The sequence below is a fragment of the Mchenga conophoros genome, linkage group LG14, assembly GCF_057382185.1.
Source record: "Mchenga conophoros isolate Kocher_MC1m ecotype Shallow Benthic linkage group LG14, M_conophoros_male_GT1.1, whole genome shotgun sequence".
Lineage (NCBI taxonomy): Eukaryota > Metazoa > Chordata > Actinopteri > Cichliformes > Cichlidae > Mchenga > Mchenga conophoros.
Window position 1 is genome coordinate 16,347,428 of NC_140539.1, and position 22,421 is coordinate 16,369,848.

A 22,421-nucleotide genomic window follows, 5' to 3' on the forward strand; every position below is an offset into this window, starting at 1 on the left:
AGATGTTTGTGTGAAAGCGTGCAGTGATTATTAAATTAATTCTTTAGTTGGAGCCAAAATGGTTTTTGAAGTCAGGGATGTTGATTTTTAGCCCAAGTGAACATAAATAGATGTACCAAATGTGATGAAGCTGAAATATTGAATTCTTGAGAATGGGATAAACAGACAATCTGAAAACATAAAACCATTGTTTTGTCAGAAAAATTAATAATATAAAGACTAGTCTACATTTGTGTAATGTAAACTACATACACTCTAAAAGCTATAAAAATATCTGCACAATGTTTTCATCTCTTCATCACTTTTATTATGAAAATGAAAAAGACAGAAAAGCTCCACAGACAAAGAAAAAAATTGGTCACTTTCGTGCCTAACATTTTAAATGACCGTCAAATGGGAGAAACATATTTTTGATGACATGTTTTCTGTCTTAATAGTGAATTCAGTGATCCAACATCAAAATCAAAACAAATAAGGTTACGGCAACTACAATCAATTGCCTTGAGGAAGTGTAAAAAAAAAAAAAAAAAAGAATAGGTGAGCGGTTCAGAGAGTTCATTTTCCTGTGATCAGAGGATTTCTCAGCACCACGATGACAGAATCCCCCCTGAGGAACATTTTAGAAATGTAGCGGTCCTTATTTACGGGCTTCGACTTCTTCTTTCCCTTCCCGCTCTTCGGAACTTCTGTCCACATCTCCTTCACGTTCTCCAAGACCATGTTGCAATGCCTGAAATGCCGATGGTGATGTAATGTTAGTAATTTATAGAAAATAAATGCATACATAAATAAAAGCCCTGTGATCTTACTCAGGTACTCATACATATGCATTTACATGTTCTGTGATTTTTTTTTAAATCTTTTGCAGTATCAGAAGAAATAATAAATAAATATCACACCTATAATGGAAAAAACAAAACAAAAAGTACTTTTTAGCTGCTACCTCATTCACAGTGGGTAGTTCTGCATGTTTTCAATTTCTATAACAGATTTTTCTGACGCAACACCAATAGGAGTTGGCATTTCCTCTGGGATTCAGCCGGCAGATCTTTCACTCATTAGGTGTGTAAACCAGCTAATTAAAATGATCAAATGTGCCTGAGGATTATGATGTTCCAGCTACATTATACAAGAATAACAAACTAAATGTGTTTGGTTATTTTTACCTTTGAGAGAGGGCAATATTTAATAACAAAGTAAAGGTGCTAAATGTGACTCCAATGGAGAAAAATAGGAAACGAGTGAATACTAAAAAGGGACCAAAGTGACGCGATAGCATGTTATCACCATTGGCTAGCAATAATAATGAAATAAAGGCTTAAATGTAAGAAAACAGACAAAAGAAACATGATAAAAAAAAAAACACACTAATATATACAAGTAAGTCTCACATTATACCCTCAAGAGTGTTAAATACTAAATAAGTGTCTGATTCAATACCTGTCAAAAGCCTTAACTCTTCCGAGCAGCTTCTTATTGTTGCGACAGTTTATGAGGACCTGCGTGTTGTTCTTCACTGACTGGGTGAGGACTGAGAGGGGGCCGGTGTTGAACTCCTCCTCCTCTCGCTTCTGAAGCTCTTCAGGGGTCATCTCTGACTTGGGCTTTGTTAAGAGGCTCCTGCAAATGAAACAATGAAACAACATCATAACAGTATCCTAATAAATGAGTGTGACAATGACAATGGCATATTTGAAGTAGTAAAGTAGCACTATTGGAGGTTTTCTGTTACTAAGATAAAACAAGACTTTATTGATCCTACAACAGGGAATTTTGTGCGTTGACACAGCTCAGGTACAGATAGCCCGATTATACATTTTGATGTTTTTTTTAATTATTATGACATTTCGCAAAAATTCATTCATTATTTGTTGTGTGACTACTTACTGAGAAAAGTTAAGTGGAAAACTTAAGCTGTACACAGTACACAAAGTAAAGTACCTCACTACACCTGTAAAAAAAATAGGTATTGGGCACAGAGATGCATTTATCAGACAACACGCTGAAGCTTAAACCTCGCCATTTAAAAGCTTCAGTGAGTCATATTTTGGGACATGTTTGGGGACCTTTATGCTAAACTATTTTAAAATAATAATTTTTACGTCACTAGACTGCCACAGGTCGCAATTATTTACCAGCATGAAAACGCACGCTCACACATTGTCTCTTGTTAGCATTTAGAAAACTAGCATTTACGCTATAGTCTGATTTCGGAATCAGTATTTTGAAACTTTACAACAAAGAAGACCAGATGTACGAACTACTTTGATATAACTACAACAAATCTGTAACACAGCTAGTTATGAAAAGGCAGAGCTCCGAAATCGTCTAAAAAGCATCAAGCTAACCGGCCCGGGTAGCAGAAAGGCTAACAATGTTAGCCTTTTAAATGCTCGCTATTAGCGGATTTCAGTGTCTGAAAGAATAACCAGTCTCTCATAACAGCAGCTGATCATCACAAACACTTACATGGTTTCTTTAGGTCGTTTTCAGCTCACTCTGTAACAATTCGGTCGTTTTCAGCTCGCTCTGCAACGATTCCGTTGGGCTCGCGTGGATCAAACTACTTCCGGGTCGTTTGAAGGCGCTTCAAAAACGCCGCTACAACTACCGGGTTACTACAGGCTCACTAAACGCTACAAAGAAGTCCATCTGAAACACACGTTTCCATCATTAATTGCATTATATTTTACATTTTATTCAATAGACTGCTTCTAAAAGCTGACTAGATATGATTTTATTATTCTACTCCGGTGATCTATCCTGTTCACAAAGTAATGACACATTAATTGCTGAATTTTAAGAGGTAAGACAGAAATATTTGTTTTTAGTCCAGAAAATCAGAGACAGAATATTTTTTTTGGATAATCAGTTTTTGTAATCACATACTTTGATAAGAGTCCTCACACATACATGAAGATTTAAACATATTACTCCAGTGCCGAAGTCACTTCATTGGCTCCCAGTTGAGTACAGGATAAACTATAAATCTTTCTATTAGTTGATAAAGCTTTCAATGGTTTTAACTTTTATGGTAAACCCATGAGATTACGCGTAGTAAAATATGGTATATACATATAAAATTGACATTGCTGTTAACATATTAAATACAGGATAAATTCTTATGTAAGCATGCTCAAATTGTCTTTCAGTTTGAAAGCATAATTTTACTTATTATTTTACTTATTATAGGGAATAGAGCAATTTTACACTGTGGTAATTTTATGTTTTTTTTCTGCAAAGAATACTGAAACAACATGCTCTAATAATAATTAAAAATAAAATAAAATAAAATAAAAATAATATTAACACCATGGGACTCAATATAACTCAGAGTTCTTAAGAAGATGTTATAGGATAAAGGAAATAAATCAGAGAGCAGTCAAACTGATATGCAGACTCAAACAGTTAAGTCATTGTTTTGCTCTTCGGTACAACAAGAACGAGTAAAAAGAGCACGTCTATGTCTGAGAGAGGGAGATTGGCTTTCTGACAAGAGACAGACAGACGCCTATAGGTGTCCATCCCACCCACCTTGTTTCAGTGGTTGCAGATCTACCTGTCGAAAGCACTTGCTGCAGATAATGGCAGCCTGTGTGCTGCTGAGGAGGGGAGTGTGATTGACTGGGATCGATTACGAGCGCTGCTGGGGTACATCTTTATGGAGCACACCTAGCTCAGCCAAAAGTCTTGCATCCTAAACTGTGGTGTAAAATGAGCTCATATACATGAAACGGAACTGTGGGAGCCTGAAAGGACTTTGGTCAGTTAAGAGAGCAGGCAAATACAAGTTTGCATCATCTCCCTCAAGCAGCACAAGGTGGCAACTTTTGTTATTTTGACTTCATTTACAGGAAGGTTATTATTCTTACCCAAAATCCCAAATATGGTGAAATAGTCAGACTGAATTACTAGTCTGAAAGAAATATCTGACAGCACTTTGAAGATTGAGTTCAAACACGTGAACACGTTGGGACACCTCCAGAAAGCGTGTTACAAAGAGGTGTGGGTATGACAGATTGACTCTACATTTGGAAAGGATTTAGAGTGTCTAATGTGAGTGAAACTGAACCTATACAACACCTTACACTGAACAAGGACATGCCAGGAACAGAGTGATAGCCACCCTTTCCCATAAGTGTTTTTTAAGCTCTTTTTCAGTGCACAACAAAAATCTGTTTAATCTGTTTGATTTATAATAATAATAAGAAGAAGAATTTGTGGTAGCTTGTGGTAACAAGGTTTCTTTTTGACAGAAAATGTTGGAGCATAAACAGAGCCTGAAACTTTTGCAGCGTGGGAGAAACAAGCTGGTCAAACAGGTGCACTTTGAGACATACTGATGCAGAATGTTCAGTGGCTTTAAAGAGCTGATCTGTTTCTCCAAACAGAAATGATGTGGAGGGAGACGTCGAAGGTCTGGCATGGACTGCTTCATGCTCAGCAACTGAATTCCAACCTAATTTTAACGGAAGAACAAATGCAGATATGTGAGGGTGTTCAAAGGCCTATTCCTTCTCACCCAAATAAAACTGAACAAACAAACGTGTTATTCCCACTTTACATTTTGTTGTACATTTTAAAAAATGTATCTAAAAAACTGAAAGAGATGATAACTAAAGAGGTTTTTTTAAACTTCTGGTTGATTTTTGAAAAGGCCATCCTGATTTCTGCAGCCTCCTGCACACCAAAAACCAGCGAAACCTTATTGTAGCAGGGTGAATTATAGCTCTATGGTTATTAGTAGAGCTGTCAAACTAAACATGTTATTTATTACACTAGCAGCAAACAGTATCTTCTTACTCTTGCCTCAGGATACAAAAGTCTACTTTGCACCAAAAGCTTGTTGCTTCACAGCTAAGCTCCCCCCCCCCCCCCCCCCCTTGCTGCTCTGCACACCACAGTCCTTCATGCCAAAGTGTAAATATTATCTTTTGTATCTATCTAGACGGTGAGTTTGGCAACAGTGAAGTTACCTGATCCAGCCCGGTCTGCTTTAACCACACGTGACTGAGGATGTGACTGGCTTTGGAAAGGTGGCGGGCTGAGGTTTTTTCTTTCTTTCTATTTATGTTTTTGATAAAGAACCCTTTGTTTAAAAGAGACATCTGCTCTAATCTGCATCCACATACATCTATTAATTTATATCTCCAGGGGGCAGCGGCGAGGAGAGGTGAGGGAAAGTTTAACAGGCAGTGATGTCAGCGCAGGTTGAAACAGAAGACAGATCAATAAGATCTGCGCGACTGGAAATGCCATGTCTACCTGTTGAGGTTACATCACAACCCTTTCCACACGATATCTCCTCGAGAAACCTTTTTAGTGGAACTGTTCATAAACAAAAAAAAAAAAAAAAAAAAAAAAGAATGGCTCAGAGCACAGAGGCCTCTGTGCCTCACAACCTTTCCTTAAAACACTCAATCCAGTCTATATATAGTTCTTATTGTGCGGGCTCAAATCTCCAGGGTGAAACATTTAATAACACAGCCAAATAAGAACAATCAACAACTGTAGCTTTTAATGAGGTTAAAAGAAAACACAATTAAAAATGCATTATTTATCGTTTAATTACATGTAAGGTCATTAAAATGGGAATGTAATATATATATGGTTGCAACATTAACGAAATCGAAGACAGTAAGTGCAGCAAATGAGCAGTTTAAGTATCATTTTCACATTACATTTTCACCCAAACTGAAAACTCATAATTTAAAAAGTCCCCGGACTAAAAAAACAACAAAACAAAACAAAACAAAACAAAAAAAAACCCCGGTTCCACCCGTTCGTTTAAAATTAAGCTGGAACCTTTCCAAAGTAATATTTTAATGTGTTGGATACCATGCTGGGGAAAGCGATTCCCTTCATCAAGAGTTTTATACTTTTCGATTTTATTTCATGTTTAAAATCGTGTTTTCTTCTCATCTCCCTTCAACCCAAAACTGGTGACATGCGCCGAAAAACCCTTCACTTTTTGATACCAATAAACACACATGTGGGAAATCATTGATGAGGAAAGTTAACAAAGGATAATATTTTTTCTAGTACAATTTCAGAAGCAGATGCAAACTCGGTGAACGTTAATTGCATTAAAAAATGATCTGCGCATATCCGCGCATAACCTAGGATTCACAATATACGCAAATACACTTTTGTTTTTTGCTGATTTTCGGAAATGTGTTTGTCAGAGGAAGTATTTTAAGACTTATAGTTCACGCGTCATTTATTTTTTGGTCATTTAAACTTTGCAACTCTGAGAAATAATCCAAGTCTATTAACGTTTTTTTTTTTACTTAGATACATCCACTGTGACGCAGACATTTGGGTAAATATTGCAGGATTTTTATCATTCATCGGGATTCTTTGGCTTTGCCTTTTGTTTCCAACAATTAGCAAACTATCTACAGCAATGTTTCAAATCTCACACACTGGCTGTCGGGACTGTATCTATTTCTCTATATTCCAAGACGACGGGCTCGGGCTGACTTGAGGGCAATAATTTGAAAAGTCACCGCAGCATCCTCCGAGGTCTGCATGACCGCTCTTGGGTAAAAACGTCGCCGCTGGTGTCTTGGAGGTGGCGCACTCCTCTTGACTAAACGTGGCGGCGCACGGTATGTGGTGAGAGTAAAAGTAGCTGGCTTGTCCGGAGATCATGTTAAAAGAGCACGGGTCTGTCAGCGGCAGCGTGCACGCGGGGATGGAGGCGGAGAAGGCGGTGCACGCGGCGCCGATCTGGTGGCGACGGGACTGCGCGCAACTGAGTCCGATGTAAGACATCTCCTGGTGCGTCTGCAAGAACCGGTCAGCGTCCGCAGCGTTTGCGCTCAGTCGGGCCCGCTGTGAGACCACTGACGTGGCGTGGTTGGAGAAGCGAGGGTGCGCGCTCAGATATGTCCCCGCGCCAAGGTGGGTGCGCACCGGCGCTTGGAGAGGTAGAAACGGCGGAACCGGCCAGTAAAACGAACTGGCTGCGGCCAGAGTGACGCTGGTTGCAGTGCCCGAGGGCATCACACGACCGCCTCCTCTCTTCAGCCCGAGCTTGGTCCTGGAGCCAGCTGCGGCTCTGCGGCGCAGTTTTCCCGATGTGCCACCTATGAAGACGTCCTCGCTGCAGGGGTCCAGCATCCAGTAGTTGCCTTTGCCGGGATCGTCGTAGTGGCGCGGCACTTTCACGAAACACTTGTTTAGGCTCAGGTTGTGCCTGATTGAATTTTGCCACCCTTGTCTGTTTTGCCGGTAGTACGGAAAGTTTTCCATGATGAACTCATAGATGCCGTTGAGCGTAAGCCGTCGTTCGGGACTTTGGCGGATCGCCATCATGATGAGCGCGTTGTAACTAAAAGGCGGTTTTTCGGGTTTGACGCTTTCTTCTGCCCCACCGGTTTTCCTCGATTCTTCCTTATTTCCTTCTCGTCTCCCAGTTACAGTCCCCGCTTTGGTTTCCACTTTGGCGCATTCTTTTGACTTTTCAAAGTTTTGATCATGGCTGGCTTTTGCAAGCTGGCTAGAGCGCACTTTCTGGGACTGAGAAGGAGACTCCTGGTCACCCATCACTCCTTCTCGTCTCCACAACAGGCTGCTGATGCTGAATGAAGACTTGTGGAATAATCGGCTTGAAGTTTTCACATCCTCAATCTCCATCCCAAAGGTTAAAAAACACTCTCGAAATTCTCAAAGCTGTCCGGAGATCACAGGAGAGCGCACCGCTGAACACACAGAGCAAAGATGCGTCGACTCAAAGTGGTAAAGAGCCAAAGACGCACGGGCCAGACAGCGTGACAACAAATGCGCATGATCACAGCAGCTCAGGACTCGTTACCTCCAAAACGACTCGCGTTGGTGTTTACTTTGTAACTGCGCATAAAAGAGAATCATCCTGGGACGTGTTGTGCGCATGTGTCCGTACTTTGAGTCAAGTGGTTCTATTTTAGTAAAAAGATAATTCATTTATTCCAGTGAAGAGTTAAACGCCTTTTATCCATAAAATCAAAGCAACGCACTAAAATATGACTCGTGTGATGTTTTTTCCCCATAAGCACCTATCAACCCCCCCAAAGAAAAATCTATAATAATTTGAGAATGAAAGGATGTGCCATGATACCAAACACACTGTGCCAAGGCGGGCTTGAACCCGGGATGACATGGATGTGCTGTCAATCTATGTGACTGATCAGTGAACTCTGGGGTGCAATTATAACACTTCCGTGACTCATGAAATTCAACACTCTCACACGCGCCTCACCCCCTGGGCTGGCCTCATCTTTCTCTCTCGTTTTTCTTCTTCTCTGCTTTCTCTCTTTGCGCACCTTAATCGACATCATAGGAGCCAATTTGGCAAAATGCCGATCAAGAGAATGAAGACGCTGTAGAGACCGAATGATCCTGTATATAACGGGCCAAAGACGAGCAGGCTAAAACGCAGAATGAAGGGCAAGATTATTACGCGTACCAGTTATTTCGTAATTTATACCAGCTCTGAGTTGCAAGCTTTTATGATGCAAAATTTTTTATTATTTCTGGGCAAAAATGTGGTAAAATTAAATAAACAGTAGCCAGAGATTCTCTGTAACTGAAAACTGCCTCCTTACTTCAAATTAAACAGTGTATTTGACTTAATCCATGCTTCTCTTAAATCTAATACAGTGAGTTTTCTCGGTTACTTGCTACATAATGCTAACCTTGACTTTTCTTAGTTTGAACAGTTGTCCACCGATGAAGAAAGCAGATAAATGTGTCGACACGTTAAGGTTTCGCTTGAATTGATTATTTTAGTGATAATGCATCAGTCATTTCAGACATGACGTATCCAGGTTTTGATTTTTTGTGGACATGCTTTGGAGTGTTCATGTCGCTGAGAACAGTGTTAAAGTTCAGCAGGCAACAGGCCACCATGACTGAGACTCCGGTGGCAACGAATGAGTTCCAGCCCCGTTAATGACCTAGGCTGTTGTTGAAATAGCACCTAATTAAAGCAGTGTCCTGTAGCAATGAAGCCTGTGGGGTCATAAATGACGAAACATGTAATGTTAATAGTGTGTACAAGCACTCCTAATGATATAAATTCATTAGGCTGCTCATAAACTCATTATCAGAGTTCACTTGTTTTTAAGGCACCTACACCATCCTGGTTTAAATGCATTTAAGTTAGAATTAAGCTGAGCACGCTTTGGCACGATACATCAAGTTCACGTGCCCTACTTGCATGTTACTGCAGTGCCAGATGTATGTATTCCTACTTAAGGAGGAATAGATCATTTAAAGAAAACCACATCATTATATTTTACATTGTGCTCTCCTCTCCAAGCAGAAGTCAGATTGCTTTTCTTCACTCTAAATATGTGACTGTCAATAAATCCTGCCAATAACTTTCTGCTATGATGCCTTTCCATCAGAAAGGGGATGAAATAGATCTGGTGTAAATGAATGTAAGACAGGGATATGAGTTTTTCCTGCTTGTTTTATTGTCTGAAAGGCCTTCACCTCTCCATGTCACACCGGTACAAACGATAAGTTCACGTGAGGTTCCTGAGTGATGTGGGCACTCCTTCAACCACAAGAAAGTGAAGCAGGGCCTAAGGGGCGATGAGTTATAGCCTTGTGTTATTTTCTATTCTACAAACAGCAGCAGGAGTGAACAAAAGGTCATCACACACACACACACACACACACACACACACACACACACACACTGCAAATTCATATCAGGTTTTATAATTTAATATCTAATATCTGTTTTTTCACCACTTGGAAGGGGTGACACACAAACTCAATGCCTTTGCGTTACTTTGACTTAGTTTATTAAGTTTGTTGCTCAACAAACATTTAAAAAGATTCATGTATAGCCAGTGCAGTGATATCTAATATCTGTTCCGACAATGACAAGGTAATAATAATAAAAGAATAATATACATGCTTCTTGGTTGGATTATTGTTTCAAATTCTTCTCACAGAAGAAAGAAATCCATTTAATTTGATGAATCTATTAGAACTTACACAGCACTTCCCTTCCCTGTCTGAACACATTGAACTTTCACTGTAGCTGTGCCCTAGCATCTTGTTCAGTTACACTGATCATTGACAACAATAAAGTCTACTATATATTAGTCATGAAGACAAGGATTAGTCATACAGTCTAATACCTTTGCCATTTAGCCTGTTTGATAGGGCCCTCCTCCATAATCTGTGTGCTGCACAAGTGAGCACTTGTTGGGAATGTTTCTGGCACTGCAGAAAGCATGCATTGTTGTTTCAGCACTTACAATGCCCTTGATTCCATATCTTGTGTTGTTTACAGTGTTTTTTGCAGAGATATTTGAAGGACATTTGCATGAGAAAACAGGACTTGTAAAGATTGTTTGTTGTTCAATAATATACTTAATAATTATTCTGCGGTTTAACAAGTGTTGCTGCGATATGCCAGCATAGCTAACTGTGATAAAAAACTCTATTATTATTTTAATAATACACATATTCTATTTTTGTGAGCCCGTGGTCTCGCACACAAACGTTCTTTTTTCTGCCTCTTGCAAGTGATTATTTCACCTGAGTGGCAGATGTTTGGTCTTGTTCACCTTTAGTTTACATTACCTTGAGGTGTAGTTGTTCTTTTTGCACAGTTATGGCTACAGTCTCACGGGCTTCTGCAACTGTTATTTTAACTTTAATCTGTTTGCCAAAAATGAAACAAAACACTCAATAAACAAACTAAAAGATAGCTTAGACAAGTAGCTTCTTGGAATTTCTTACAGATATTGTGATAATATCATTATCATTAACTCTTCTAACTACATACTAAAAAAAAACCCTTCACCCTGTGTGGTGTTTGTGATAGAGAAAAAGAGAAAATTCCTCGCATACGTAAAAAAAAAAATCAAACAAACAATGAATCGAGTAATAAAAAGAAGCACTCTGACACTGCAAACCTCTGCCAAGACAGCTCAGTTTGTGTGTTTTTAACTTTTAAAGGAACAATATTGTGTTTTTATTGTATTCTTTTTATTTTCTTTGTTCTTTTTAAACGTCCTTTAAGAAAAAATTAGTTAAGAGAAATTTGACAGATGTTTACTTTATACATTTACATTACATTTTAGAGAAGTAGATAATGAATAATAGGTACTGATTTGTAAATAATGGGACATGAATAACTTATTATATAATAGGATACTACAATATATTTCTAACTAACTAGGAAGCTCATTGTCTTTGTCTCAATTCTCTCTTTAAATATAAAACACATTTCTGAGGTCAGCATAAAAGAAAGGCGGATGTGAAATTTAAAAGCCAAACTATAATGTGATATTTCGAATCCCCATACACCTGAGTTATTTCCTGATTGTTGCCAATACAAACAAAGGCAGCAGAATTTTAAGTACAACTTTAAAGATACAAGACATTTTATAAAAATTTGACCTTGTAGAAGAGGTCAGAGGTCCACAATAACTTAGAATCCCCATATATTATTCCCTATATGCCTATATGTTGTCAGCACTAAGTTTTAAATAGCTCTATATAGAATTTTCTTTTACTTTGATCTTCAGCTTAGTCTGCTGATCTCGAAGATGCAACAAATGTGACACAATTTGAAATCTTTACGGTGCTTTCTATATGTTGACATCACACAGCAATTATAAGAATCATAGCTTTTAAATTATAAGACTTTTTGTCAATTCTTAACCAATTAATCATTGAGTTTCCAGTTGCACTTCTAAACAGATAAAGCCTGCGTTATTCTCATCCCATGCAACGGCTCCCTCTGCTGTAAAAGAAAGCTCTGACAGGCTGTGAAAACAGACTCTTCCTGCTAACAGATAATAAAAAATATAATAATGTGCAAATAATATGCATATAATGTGACGAGGAAAAAAGAAACCTGAGCATTAGTGTCGGATCTAGAAAGCTTCTTCCTCCTAACACCTTGCTTACTTCACAGACGCTGGTCATGGGGTCTGTGTGCAAATTAAGGAAGGGGTGCAATTTCTCCTCAAAACACTGACAAATCGTCTGCGAGGTTCACGACGTGCTCCTCAGTCGTGGCAGTGCGGTGTAAAGCTTTTCTCCTGGACACTCTGTGTTTCCCAGATCTCTGTGTCCATACAGGCCAAACCCAGGCTGTAGAAATCCTGCGGAAACTCCAGACTGCAGCAGCTGTTTCACCGCAACGACTGCTTTTTCACTCGGCGTCTCATCTGCAATGAAAACAAGAAGTAGCTTTATCATTATATGGAGAATAATGTGCAATATCCAATGTGTGTGTGTGCTTGTTGTATTAAAATTACCCTGCTTTTATGATCTTTTCCTATGATACAAGGTGCGGTTACTAAATAAAGATTAACGTTTGTATTGCACACACAGGCCCAGCCTCATCATTTTATGTCTACACCCTGAACAACATGCTCTTGTATATGATACACACAAAATAAGGAGTGCTTACTGTTGAAATTCCCCATGAAGGCAATTCCCAGTGAGTCACTGTTGTGGTCCTTGGCATGTGCGCCCATCACACCCCAGCCACGACCCTCGAACACAGTCCCATCTCCAGCAACAAGAAAACTAAACATTGAAGAAGTACAGGTAAGCTTTGATAACAAAACCAAACATTTGCACACAGTTCTTGTGCACTAACAGAGGAACTCACTTGTATCCAATATCATCAAACTTTCTGTCTTTCATGTGGTATCTCTGAATACTGACAAGGCTGGCTTTGCACTCAGCCAGGCCTTTGCAGCTTGGGTAGGCAGTGTGGTGGATAACAACTCTTCGGGCAGGTCCTTTCAGAGCCTTGGTTTGTTTGGCAGCGGCTGCTCCCCACTCTTGCCTTGAAACAATGCTCACTGAAACAGATTGAAATCAATCAAATTGATACTCAGCATTCATAAAAGAAAATCTAATTAGTAAACCAGAAACCATCCTTAGTGCAAAGCTGTCTGTTTCCATACCTTGTCGGTCCATGGCGTCCCACAAAGCAGACTAACTCGTGGCAAGTAGTGCAGCTCCTTTATCAAAGAGCCTGTTTCAAGGGGTGTGGTTTTGGGAAGTACACCTATTATGTACTTAATGAGCACGAGTTATTTTCCCACTAGTTTTACCAGCCGAGCAATAATTTACAGTTGCCCAACAAGATGTCTGGAATATACGTGCTTAAAAAAGAAGGAAGTACAACACAGTATTTCCTGAATGTTGCACAGCTAGAGAAAACCTCTGATTTTTCACACGCATAACTACTAACTAACATTACAAAATCAGTAGCACGGAGGAAAAAAGACAAGCCGTGTCATGATCTTCAAATTTAGGAGTAGTCTGAAAACTGAGAAAGTCCATGAAGTGTCACTGGTGCTTTAAGAAACTGACTTGACTCATCAAAAATGACTCCCGTTTACTTGTTAATGTAATGTATTAGGTGCATTTCCCAGTTGGACTGAGAGCAGACCTGTAGCTACAGCTCGGGTCTGAAGTTTGTATCCACTCATTGCAAATTACCCTCTAAATCCAAAACTTGCCATGAATTTCAGGGGAATTTTGGGGATTTGAATGACTTCTTTGGACTGTTCTTTTTCCAGGGTGGAATGATTGTACAGCATTTATCTTTAATTACTTTAAAACAACAACAGAAACCTAGGATTTCTGTCAACAACAAGACTGTGGACAGAAATCATAGGTTTTCATCGCTACCAAAGATGAACACACTTGACACACACACACACACACACACACATATATAACATAATGGGTAAAACCACATGGAGTTTGTAACCAAATAACAAGACGTGTAGATTACATTATCAAATTCTTATTAAAGTTGCCAACTGTACATTTATTTGGCTCATCTCTGCTGCGAATATGTTCAGCATTAAGCGAATGAGTCAGCTACAGTCTCAAGACATTTTGTGAATATTGGGGATGTGCACTGGTTACATGTGATTTGTGGTCTAAATTTTCAGCTGTTGTGACTCAAAGGAAAACACACAACCAGTCTTGTGTTTCATGGTTTTAACCCCCACTAATCATTAACAGTCTAGGCTGGAAACAGGAAGTGAATATCTATACCGACTTCTCTACTTGGAAGTCAGTTGGTTTGATTTGAAGGTGAACTTGTGTGCGAGTTGGCGAGGTTTCCCGGCCTATAGTTAAAAATATTTAGGAGCATTATCTGATCACTGATTCTTGCTATTCTCAAAAAACCCAGAAATACTGATTGAGTGACTCAGACCAAATCAGGAGTAATTCATTAAAAACAAACAAACAAACTCTAATAACTCTTTTATATTAACTGTTGTATCCTGGTTTTACATTTATGTGTTACTTAGTCTTGATATAACCTTAATTATGTAACGAAATAACTATTATTATACAAAAGATTCTCAAAATGTAGCCAGGGTGTCACTCAGAGATGGAGTGCATGAAGAGTTTCACAATTATTAAGACTCAAGAGATATTTGAAAACATGTTTTAATCTAACAATACACATTTGAAAATGACAAGCGCTAAAAAGCACAACAGCAAAACTGATGACATTATATTCACAACATGGTGACAGATATGAGTGTCCATACAACAATAACAGAGGGGTCAGCAATGCTGCTATTTTATAAAGCCAAATGCATTCACTGTAGACACAGACCCAGATTGATACTGTACGAGTGCTGACAGCAACAGCATAGAAGCAAGTGCTAGACCTCTTTATTATCAGAAGGCTTCACTCTGTCCACCGGTGTCCACAGTGAGGCGCCGTGCACACATAGTACAGTCGCATAGCATCCTGTGTGGGGAAACACACAAAAATGTGTCAGTCAAAACAAACGATTTTAATAAATACCTCTCTCAAATATATATTCTGGATTAATAATGTGGTGCCTTCTGAAAAGCAGGGGCTAAGAAGAATGTATTAGCTTTGTATTTTTGACATGGGGAAAGATTTTTTTATATTTTATTTTTATATATATATATATCAGCTTGTGCAGATATAGAGAAAGCGCATAGGTTGCAATTACCTCAGCCTTCATACTGTGAGACTGGAAGAACACCGCCTCCTTGTGACCACATCTGAGAAGAGAAACGGTGAAAGAAAAACGTTATAAAAGTGTTACCACCATCAGAGCCACAACATCTCATTCCACAGTCCATTAAAGTTGAAATGGCTTGTGGAAACCTACAATGACCACCAACAGTTTATTTCAGGGCAGGCTGAACCTTTATCCAGATTTCCTCTGTCTACGGTGACCGTCTAAATAATTACTTGATATGTTGTTAGTGTGCCTCAAGGAGACATAAAGTAATTATAAAATGTAGACACACGAGAGCAGGGATGTGGTTAAATATAATGCTTTTACGCTGAGACCCCAGTGATGTAATCTACGCTCCATCCGTTTTGCATGACCATACGCTCAGTTAGTCTCACTGATTGATGACTATGTGCACCAATCAGTTTCAAGACATGCAGATTAAACAACGCTCTGCTGCTTAAATAAGGAAGTATGCTGTGTCAGTAATTATTGACTCTGCACTTATTTTTAGAATTACACATTTCACTTGCTACTTAAAAAGTGTATGGGTAACAATGCCGTTTTACAAATCATGATGCCTTTTAATAAATATTTTGCAGTAGAAGCACTTAGGAATTACAGACCTTTAAAAAAAACACAAACAACAACAAAACATAATTACTCCAAAATTGGATAAGCATTTTTGCAGCCAGGTGGTCAATTATACAGTCAGAACTAAAGTGGAAGATCATGAGATTATTATCATGAATGTAAATACAGAGGTTCCACAAAATGGTCTAAACGTCTGATTACACTCAAAAAGCAAAAAGCCAGATTCGATTTTGCCACACGCTCTAAAAGAGCCCACTCACATCAGGGAAAAAAATATCTGGACACATGAAACCAAAATGAATTTGTACCAGAATGACGGGAAGAGAAAAGTAGTAGCTCATGACCTGAAGTATATCACATTATTTGTCAAACATGGTGGAGGCAGTGTTATGGCATGGGCATGTAAAGCTGCTAGTGGAACTGGATCACTGCAATTTATTGATTAAGCAAACAAGGCTATAGTCTCTGCTCGGATTCAGCTGAATCCTGAAAAACTGATTGGACAGCACTTCACAACGGAAGAGGATAATGACCCAAAATACCCTTAAAAACATCAACAGGAGGTGAAGCATGGGCGCTGAGGGAGGTCAGTAGGTATGGTAAAACTTACTTAGGGCAGGGGTGGTCTTCTGTTCTTGGCAGTGTTGGGTCCTGAGATACATCAGCGATGATTTGTGTGAGTTCACTGGGAAAAAAATGAAAGCATGAGGTTTAGAGCTCATCGACTGACATGACCTATGAATGCAATCTAAAATTCTAGTACTGTGCGCACTACAAAAGGAAGCCCACATGCAAAAAATGCTAATGTTTTTTCCTAAAGATTAGCCATTCAGTAGTGGCGCAACGGATCAAAAATCTCACGGTTCGGATCGGATCACGGTTTTAAAGTCACGGATCGGATCAATTTTCGGATCAGCAAAAATAGAAAAAAAAGACAAAAATTCTACTCGCCGTTTACTTATTTAAGTATATTTTCCCTATTAAAAAACATTCAACTGAAGACTCATTCCACGCACTTATATAAAAACAAATTAAGGTGCAATATGGACATTATGGACCATGCTGGGCAGCCTCTGCATCCTCTGCACACAGCCATAAACAACCAGAGGAGTCTGTTCAGTAACAGGTTGCTTCTCCCAAAGTCAAGGACCAGCAGACTTAAAAAGTCCTTTGTCCCACACGCCAACAAACTGTTTAACTCCTCGCTGGAGGGGAAATGGGGACAGAGGAGGGGGGAACAAGTAGCTGTAGTGCCTTTTCACCGTGCAATAGTTTTTGTTAATATCCAACAGTGTAATAGACTCACAATACTTAAAATGTGCCGTTCCCTTGTATTCTAATTCCTATTTATCCCTTTTGTATTCTCTGTATTTATAAATGTGTATATATGGTATATTTCTGCTCACATTCTGCAACTTCTGTTGGTGCTGTGCTACTGGAAACTGAATTTCCCGGAGGAACCCATCCGAGGGATAAATAAAGTTTCATCTAATCTAATGTAATCTATAGGGCAGTACAGGGCTTTGTATCTACCACTCCGCTGTGATAACGAGCGGTCACGGTCACGTGACTTTCCGTTGCCCTGGAGCTCCACCCATTTGTAGTTTGAGCAACAGAAGATGCCTGGGACAGTTCAGCCATAACTTTAAACTTCTCCTGCTCATACATGCTTGGAACGATCTTGTCACTGAAGTGGACGCGCAACGAGATATCATAGCGTGGCTCAAGCACGTTCATCACAGTTTAAACCCCTTGTTTTGCACAACAGACGACGGCCTCCCGTCTGCAGCTAAAAAGCCCATTAGCGTTAGTAATAGCTTTAGCCCGGTCGGACTGGGCAGCAAAGGGCTGCTTAAATGCCACAAACTCCTCTGCTCCGCTACTTGGACCGCTAGCGCTGGCCATAACTACCGCTTGACAGACTGACCATGCGCACCATACACATACTTTTTTTTTTCTTTTTCGAATCTTCGGATCACGTGCGTACCGAACCGTGGAGTGGGATTGGTTCGGATTTCGGATCAACCGTGATCCGTTGCACCACTACCATTCAGTATGTGTGAGTACACATAAAAACACTGCTTTGTACTGTCTGAAATTGTACACAGAAAATCTTTTGTACATATTTGGAGAAATCAATCAAATCTGTGTGGCTGAATGGGTCTACACAGCGCATTTAACCCTAGATGTCATAACAGTTTTGGTTGCATTCAGAAGTGCTGCAGTGATTGAATAGGAAGTTATCGCCCACTTTAATGTGTGACTCAGTCTGTAATGGAAAATGACGAATTATTCAAATTGAGGAAATAAAACATTTGCTAATTTATGTTGTATTGTGGTTACTTACTCAACCTCATGGGTGATTTTATTGACGTAGATACAGCTGTTGTCTGCCTCTTGTTGGTAGTCACAGTTCCTGCACTGTTTGAGATCAAGATATTTTTTTGTTAAAGAGCAGGACATTCAGTACAATAATTACAGACTTATTGTGGTACTCTTCTTGTATCACAACAATCTTCCTTTAAACTCTTCCATTACATATGGTTTTACAACGTTTTATACAATACATTACAATAAAATGTATGTCTTAAATCAGAGGTCGTTTGGAGTCGTTTATTATCGGGCCGCGAGAGTTGAGGCTCGGGTGTGAAATTTAGAGTTTTCAGGATTTTTATCGTTAACTTGGTTTCCCCAGATCTTTTCCCGTGTTGTAGTTGTGTGTCTTATTTTGAAAGCAATATTTACACGTTACCATAGCGAACAAAGAGCATTAAGGGGCAGAGAGGAGGACGTCACTCTCAATGTTGTTGGCCCATTTCAGGAGGACGCTGCTAATGAAGTTACACAATTACACAGTAAATCCTCATTTAATTATTATATTTACAAAATAACCCAGCTTTTGTGTCATTTTATTTGTTGTATTTATCCGCAACACCTTAAAGGCCGATCTGTGAAAATATTGTCTGATATTAAACCGGTCCGTGGTGCAGAAAAGGTTTGTGACCGCTGTCTTAAATAACTATTTGTCAGTCCGGAGTTTCTCTGTCCACTTAGGTTAGTATTTATCATCTATGTAACCACTTGGGGTACCTTAAGGTTCTGTATTAGGTCCCATTTCATTATATATTTCTCTTTTTGGAACCCATTTTTAAAAAGTACAGCATCGACTTTCATTGCTTTGCAGATAATTAGCTTGTATTCAGGCTCTGGTAGTACTGTCTAAGTGATGTTCAATCATAGATGGAGATAAACTTGTCAAAAAACAAAAACGAACCAGAATTTAATTTTTTTTTTTTTTTTGGGCATCCCAATCATTAAGATGGAAAGGAGAGCTCCATCAGTCTTTGAGCTTTTTACTATCACCTGGTTGCAAGGAATCTTGGTGTGATATTTGACTGTGCTTTTAGATCTGCTGTTAAGACAAGCCTTTTTCAATGAGGGCTCCTTGGTAAGGTGAAGGCGTACCTCCCTCCACATGACGTTGTTTTTTTGTTTTGTTTTGTTTCAACCCAATTATATTTACTGTTTCCCAGTGCTGAACAATACCTGGCACCCACTCCATGACATGGCCAGTAACAGGAGAATGTTTAGTTAGAGACTGAGATTACCCAAATGCACCACTGAACAACAGAGGAAATTAGGGGTGGGTTTTGATAATCGATTTATCGATTAAAATCGATTCTAGCTTGGATAACGTGATATCGATTCATTAAAATCCTGAATCGATTTTTTAAATATTAATTTATTTTGCCCGAAACACCAGAATCTCAGGTTAAACCTCACTAAATTTCAACAACCACCAAACAGCTAAAACAGTAACTGAGAGCAGGAACACGGATTCTGCACAAAGATGTAAACACAAAGCGCGGACCCGCCGACGGATCAGAATCAGTGAGATGTCGCCTTTCTCACCCGACGGCACGGACACGAGCTGAAAGCCGACAGCTCGCTGATTCTGATGTTTCGGCGGGTCCGCGCTTTGTTTTCACGCCCTTTTTGCGCTGATTCTAAAGCTGTTAGTTTTATCTCTCTCCAAACAATATTGACTGAACCAGCAGCAAAGGAAGATCCAAACTACGCTTCACAAAAACATCGTCATGAATTCCCTCTGACTTTTGCCGTTTTTGCTTCCACCACACTTCATGCACAGCTCTCTCTCTCTCTCGCTTTCTCTCCGTACTTCAAGAACAGTTTCCCGTCTAAAAATCTGTTTTCTGCGTTATTCGCTTGCTTGCTACGCACAAGTCTACCGTTGTTTACAGCGCTGTCGGCCGCTGTTTTTTTCCCTTTTACTTACTTCCGAAAAGAAAACCTAATTTCTGCTGTTCAATAGGCTTCTGAACAAATGCAAACTTTTTAAAATTATGCAAAATGCAAAACGTTTAGCTGTGTCTGTAATAAAACCGCTGTAACTTCAGAGGTAATGTTCATAAGTTGATGAATGGTTTTCTTTCGTTTTTGATGTACTGCAGAATATTTTTATAAAATCCCAGGCCAGGAAAATCACCCTCATGTTTTTCTGTGTTTTATCCTCAGTTACTTTGACACAAAGGCATCTGCTGTGATGCTCACACCTTTGATAAAGTCTTGCGAGTGTCAGCTTCCTTTTTATAGATACAAAAATATGTAAATGTACTGATCTGAATTATAATATTTCTGACTGTCTGAGGCAAAATTTCCCAGATTTAAATTGAATCGAATCAAATGGAATCGAATTGGGACCTTGTGAATCGGAATCGAATCGATTCTAGAAATCAGTGATGATACCCAGTCCTAGAGGAAATCACTCCTGCCTGTACAACTCCTCCAACTAATGTACAGTACACCGTGCAATAGTTACATCCTCTACAGTGAAAATAATAAAGTTTTACAGCTGTTTTGCAGCATTTAAAAATTCGGTAATTCTGTATTCTGTAATATTCTGGATTTTTATAATTAAGCTATTTGTATATATTAGAGCTATTTCTTATATTTTGTAATATATCAAATTATTTAATTTAGTTTAGTCTCACATAAAACACCAGCAACTGCAACAATAATATGCAATAATCAGCCCAGCATTATCACAACCTTTAGAAAAAAAATCCCAACACCAAGATCGTAGACATCAGTTTTCAAGTAGATCAAACAGGGTTCCAAAGTTTTACAAAGCATTGGACTTTTGAACGTGATATGAACATAAGATATTCTGTTTTCAGCCTCGATGTATTTTTCACTTCTAATCATACACTAGACCAGTACGTCTGCAGCTTATGACAACACCAAACACAATGAGTTAGGGTACTAATTTCTGCCTTGCATTTCAAGCAAAAGACTGGGGTTGAAACTATGTCCATGGTTGAGATTATTCTGTGTAAAATCTGTAATTGCATTGGTTTGGGATGATTACAAACAAACTGATAAAGCATATTTTCATACATCTTTCCACTCACTACTATTGACCATGACAGAAAGGTTCCTTTCCCTTTCATCTCTAAGTGAGTGATGCTTTTACACACACACACACACACACACATATTCATTGTATAGCGTCTACAGCACTTTGGTCAACTAGTTTTTAATGTGCTATAAACTCTGATTGTATTCACCGATTGTAACATAAGGGGTGTAAAATAAGCAAACTATGGAAAATTAAAACTAAAGCTGTAATTTTAACCATTCGTTTTATAATCCGGACTGTTAGAAGAGTGTTGCTGTATCGTGGATTAGCTAACTTAAAAGAAAGTAGCACTAATACTTATTGGTTAACACACACGTGAGGAGCACAAACTTACGGCATACAGCAGGATGCGGTTCTCCTTGTCTTCTTTAGGATACAACATGTTGTTACTGGAAGACAAAGCCAAGTGGTTAATGGATTTTCATTTCAATTATGCGTACGTATTCCTTCAGTTCATACAATATTATGTTAATGTGCGTCTAGCTTATTTTAGCTAGCCGGCTACGTCAACGTATACGTCCTCTAAAACAGACAAACGCTCACCATTCTTGACAAAACCGTATGCCAACAAATCCCGGCTCGTACGTCCCACCGTCTAAATCCATCAGAGAAACGATTTATTGTGGACAAAAGTAATGAACTCAATTAATTTCAAATGTTGTTAATGTCTACCGCCTCACTCCTCAAGTTTAAAAACAGACCATATGCGCATGCGTAAACGATTTTGGCTCTGCCTTTTTTTCCAAATAGCGCCTACAAATGGCTGGAGGACAGAATAGGCACTGATACACATTTGCAGACCTGTTGTATTAGTCAAAAGATGCACAGAAGTGAAGCAATGCATGTACAAGCGAAGGGTTTAAATTGCTTACTTAATTTTGCATGTGTCTAGGTTAGATGAGTGAACCCAGTAGACTTATTTTAAAAACATCACACATTTTCACTTCTTCTGGTTATTGTTGCATTACCGTAGTGTATTTACCTTACAATATAAAGCACCTCGGGGTGAATGTTGTTGTGATTTGGTGCTGCAGTATATAAAGAAAGTTGAACTGAACTAAAAAAAGAAAAAAAAGAATTGCTCTAAGGTTTTTGTTTTGTATTGTGCAAGTGTGTGTTGTCACCAAGCAATTCCACCCTCTCCTCCAAATTTGGTAACTAGTGTCTAAGAAACAAAGCAAAGCAATGGCAAAAAGTTGACGACAATGATGCTAGACTCGAAGTTTTTAAATAGCAACCCACAAATTGAGTGCGTAAACTCATAGTCACTACATCTATCTCTTTAAACAGCCTGTGGTAAGAACAGCTTTCACACAGACCAGTCATCATAAAAACACAGAAAACCCAAACTCCATATTGTTCATAACCAATCCTATTCAAACCTTCAAGAT

At 39.0% G+C, this 22,421-nt stretch overlaps 4 protein-coding genes across 4 annotated transcripts; all 4 read right to left on the reverse strand.

The window, feature by feature from the left end:
* Positions 1 to 284: 284 nt before the first annotated feature.
* Positions 285 to 2,605, reverse strand: snrpd2 (small nuclear ribonucleoprotein D2 polypeptide). The gene is made up of 3 exons (XM_085245557.1): positions 2,470 to 2,605; positions 1,441 to 1,620; positions 285 to 730 (listed from the first exon to the last, which is right to left on the reverse strand). Coding segments are annotated over exons 1-3 (357 nt in total). The 5' UTR covers positions 2,472 to 2,605; the 3' UTR covers positions 285 to 555.
* A 2,587-nt stretch (positions 2,606 to 5,192) lies between these two features.
* foxg1c (forkhead box G1c) lies at positions 5,193 to 7,641 on the reverse strand. The gene has a single exon (XM_085244746.1). It carries the CDS (start codon positions 7,639 to 7,641, stop codon positions 6,445 to 6,447), a length of 1,197 nt encoding a protein of 398 aa, XP_085100872.1. The 3' UTR covers positions 5,193 to 6,444.
* Positions 7,642 to 9,780: 2,139 nt separating this feature from the next.
* On the reverse strand, positions 9,781 to 14,299 carry pglyrp5 (peptidoglycan recognition protein 5). The gene is made up of 4 exons (XM_085245558.1): positions 12,936 to 14,299; positions 12,635 to 12,830; positions 12,431 to 12,549; positions 9,781 to 12,185 (listed from the first exon to the last, which is right to left on the reverse strand). Exons 1-4 carry the CDS (start codon positions 12,946 to 12,948, stop codon positions 12,010 to 12,012), a joined length of 504 nt encoding a protein of 167 aa, XP_085101684.1. The 5' UTR covers positions 12,949 to 14,299; the 3' UTR covers positions 9,781 to 12,009.
* A 130-nt stretch (positions 14,300 to 14,429) lies between these two features.
* polr2i (RNA polymerase II subunit I) lies at positions 14,430 to 21,748 on the reverse strand. The gene is made up of 6 exons (XM_085245559.1): positions 21,574 to 21,748; positions 21,365 to 21,419; positions 17,938 to 18,011; positions 16,201 to 16,275; positions 14,988 to 15,039; positions 14,430 to 14,755 (listed from the first exon to the last, which is right to left on the reverse strand). Exons 1-6 carry the CDS (start codon positions 21,633 to 21,635, stop codon positions 14,693 to 14,695), a joined length of 381 nt encoding a protein of 126 aa, XP_085101685.1. The 5' UTR covers positions 21,636 to 21,748; the 3' UTR covers positions 14,430 to 14,692.
* Positions 21,749 to 22,421: the final 673 nt, after the last annotated feature.

What these genes read in the sequence shown, in the direction of transcription:
- snrpd2 (XM_085245557.1), bottom strand. An exon ending in AGAGTTAAGGCTTTTGACAG is followed by an intron (nt 731 to 1,440) that starts GTATTGAATCAG and finishes TCGGCATTTCAG; the next exon opens with GCATTGCAACATGGTCTTGG.
- foxg1c (XM_085244746.1), bottom strand. Translation starts at nt 7,641, where the DNA reads ATGGAGATTGAGGATGTGAAAACTTCAAGCCGATTATTCCACAAGTCT.
- pglyrp5 (XM_085245558.1), bottom strand. An exon ending in TTTGATGATATTGGATACAA is followed by an intron (nt 12,550 to 12,634) that starts GTGAGTTCCTCT and finishes TTCAATGTTTAG; the next exon opens with TTTTCTTGTTGCTGGAGATG. An exon ending in CTTCATGGGGAATTTCAACA is followed by an intron (nt 12,186 to 12,430) that starts GTAAGCACTCCT and finishes TTTTCATTGCAG; the next exon opens with ATGAGACGCCGAGTGAAAAA.
- polr2i (XM_085245559.1), bottom strand. Translation starts at nt 21,635, where the DNA reads ATGGATTTAGACGGTGGGACGTACGAGCCGGGATTTGTTGGCATACGG. An exon ending in ACCGCATCCTGCTGTATGCC is followed by an intron (nt 18,012 to 21,364) that starts GTAAGTTTGTGC and finishes GATCTCAAACAG; the next exon opens with TGCAGGAACTGTGACTACCA. An exon ending in AAAATCACCCATGAGGTTGA is followed by an intron (nt 16,276 to 17,937) that starts GTAAGTAACCAC and finishes TTTTTTTCCCAG; the next exon opens with TGAACTCACACAAATCATCG.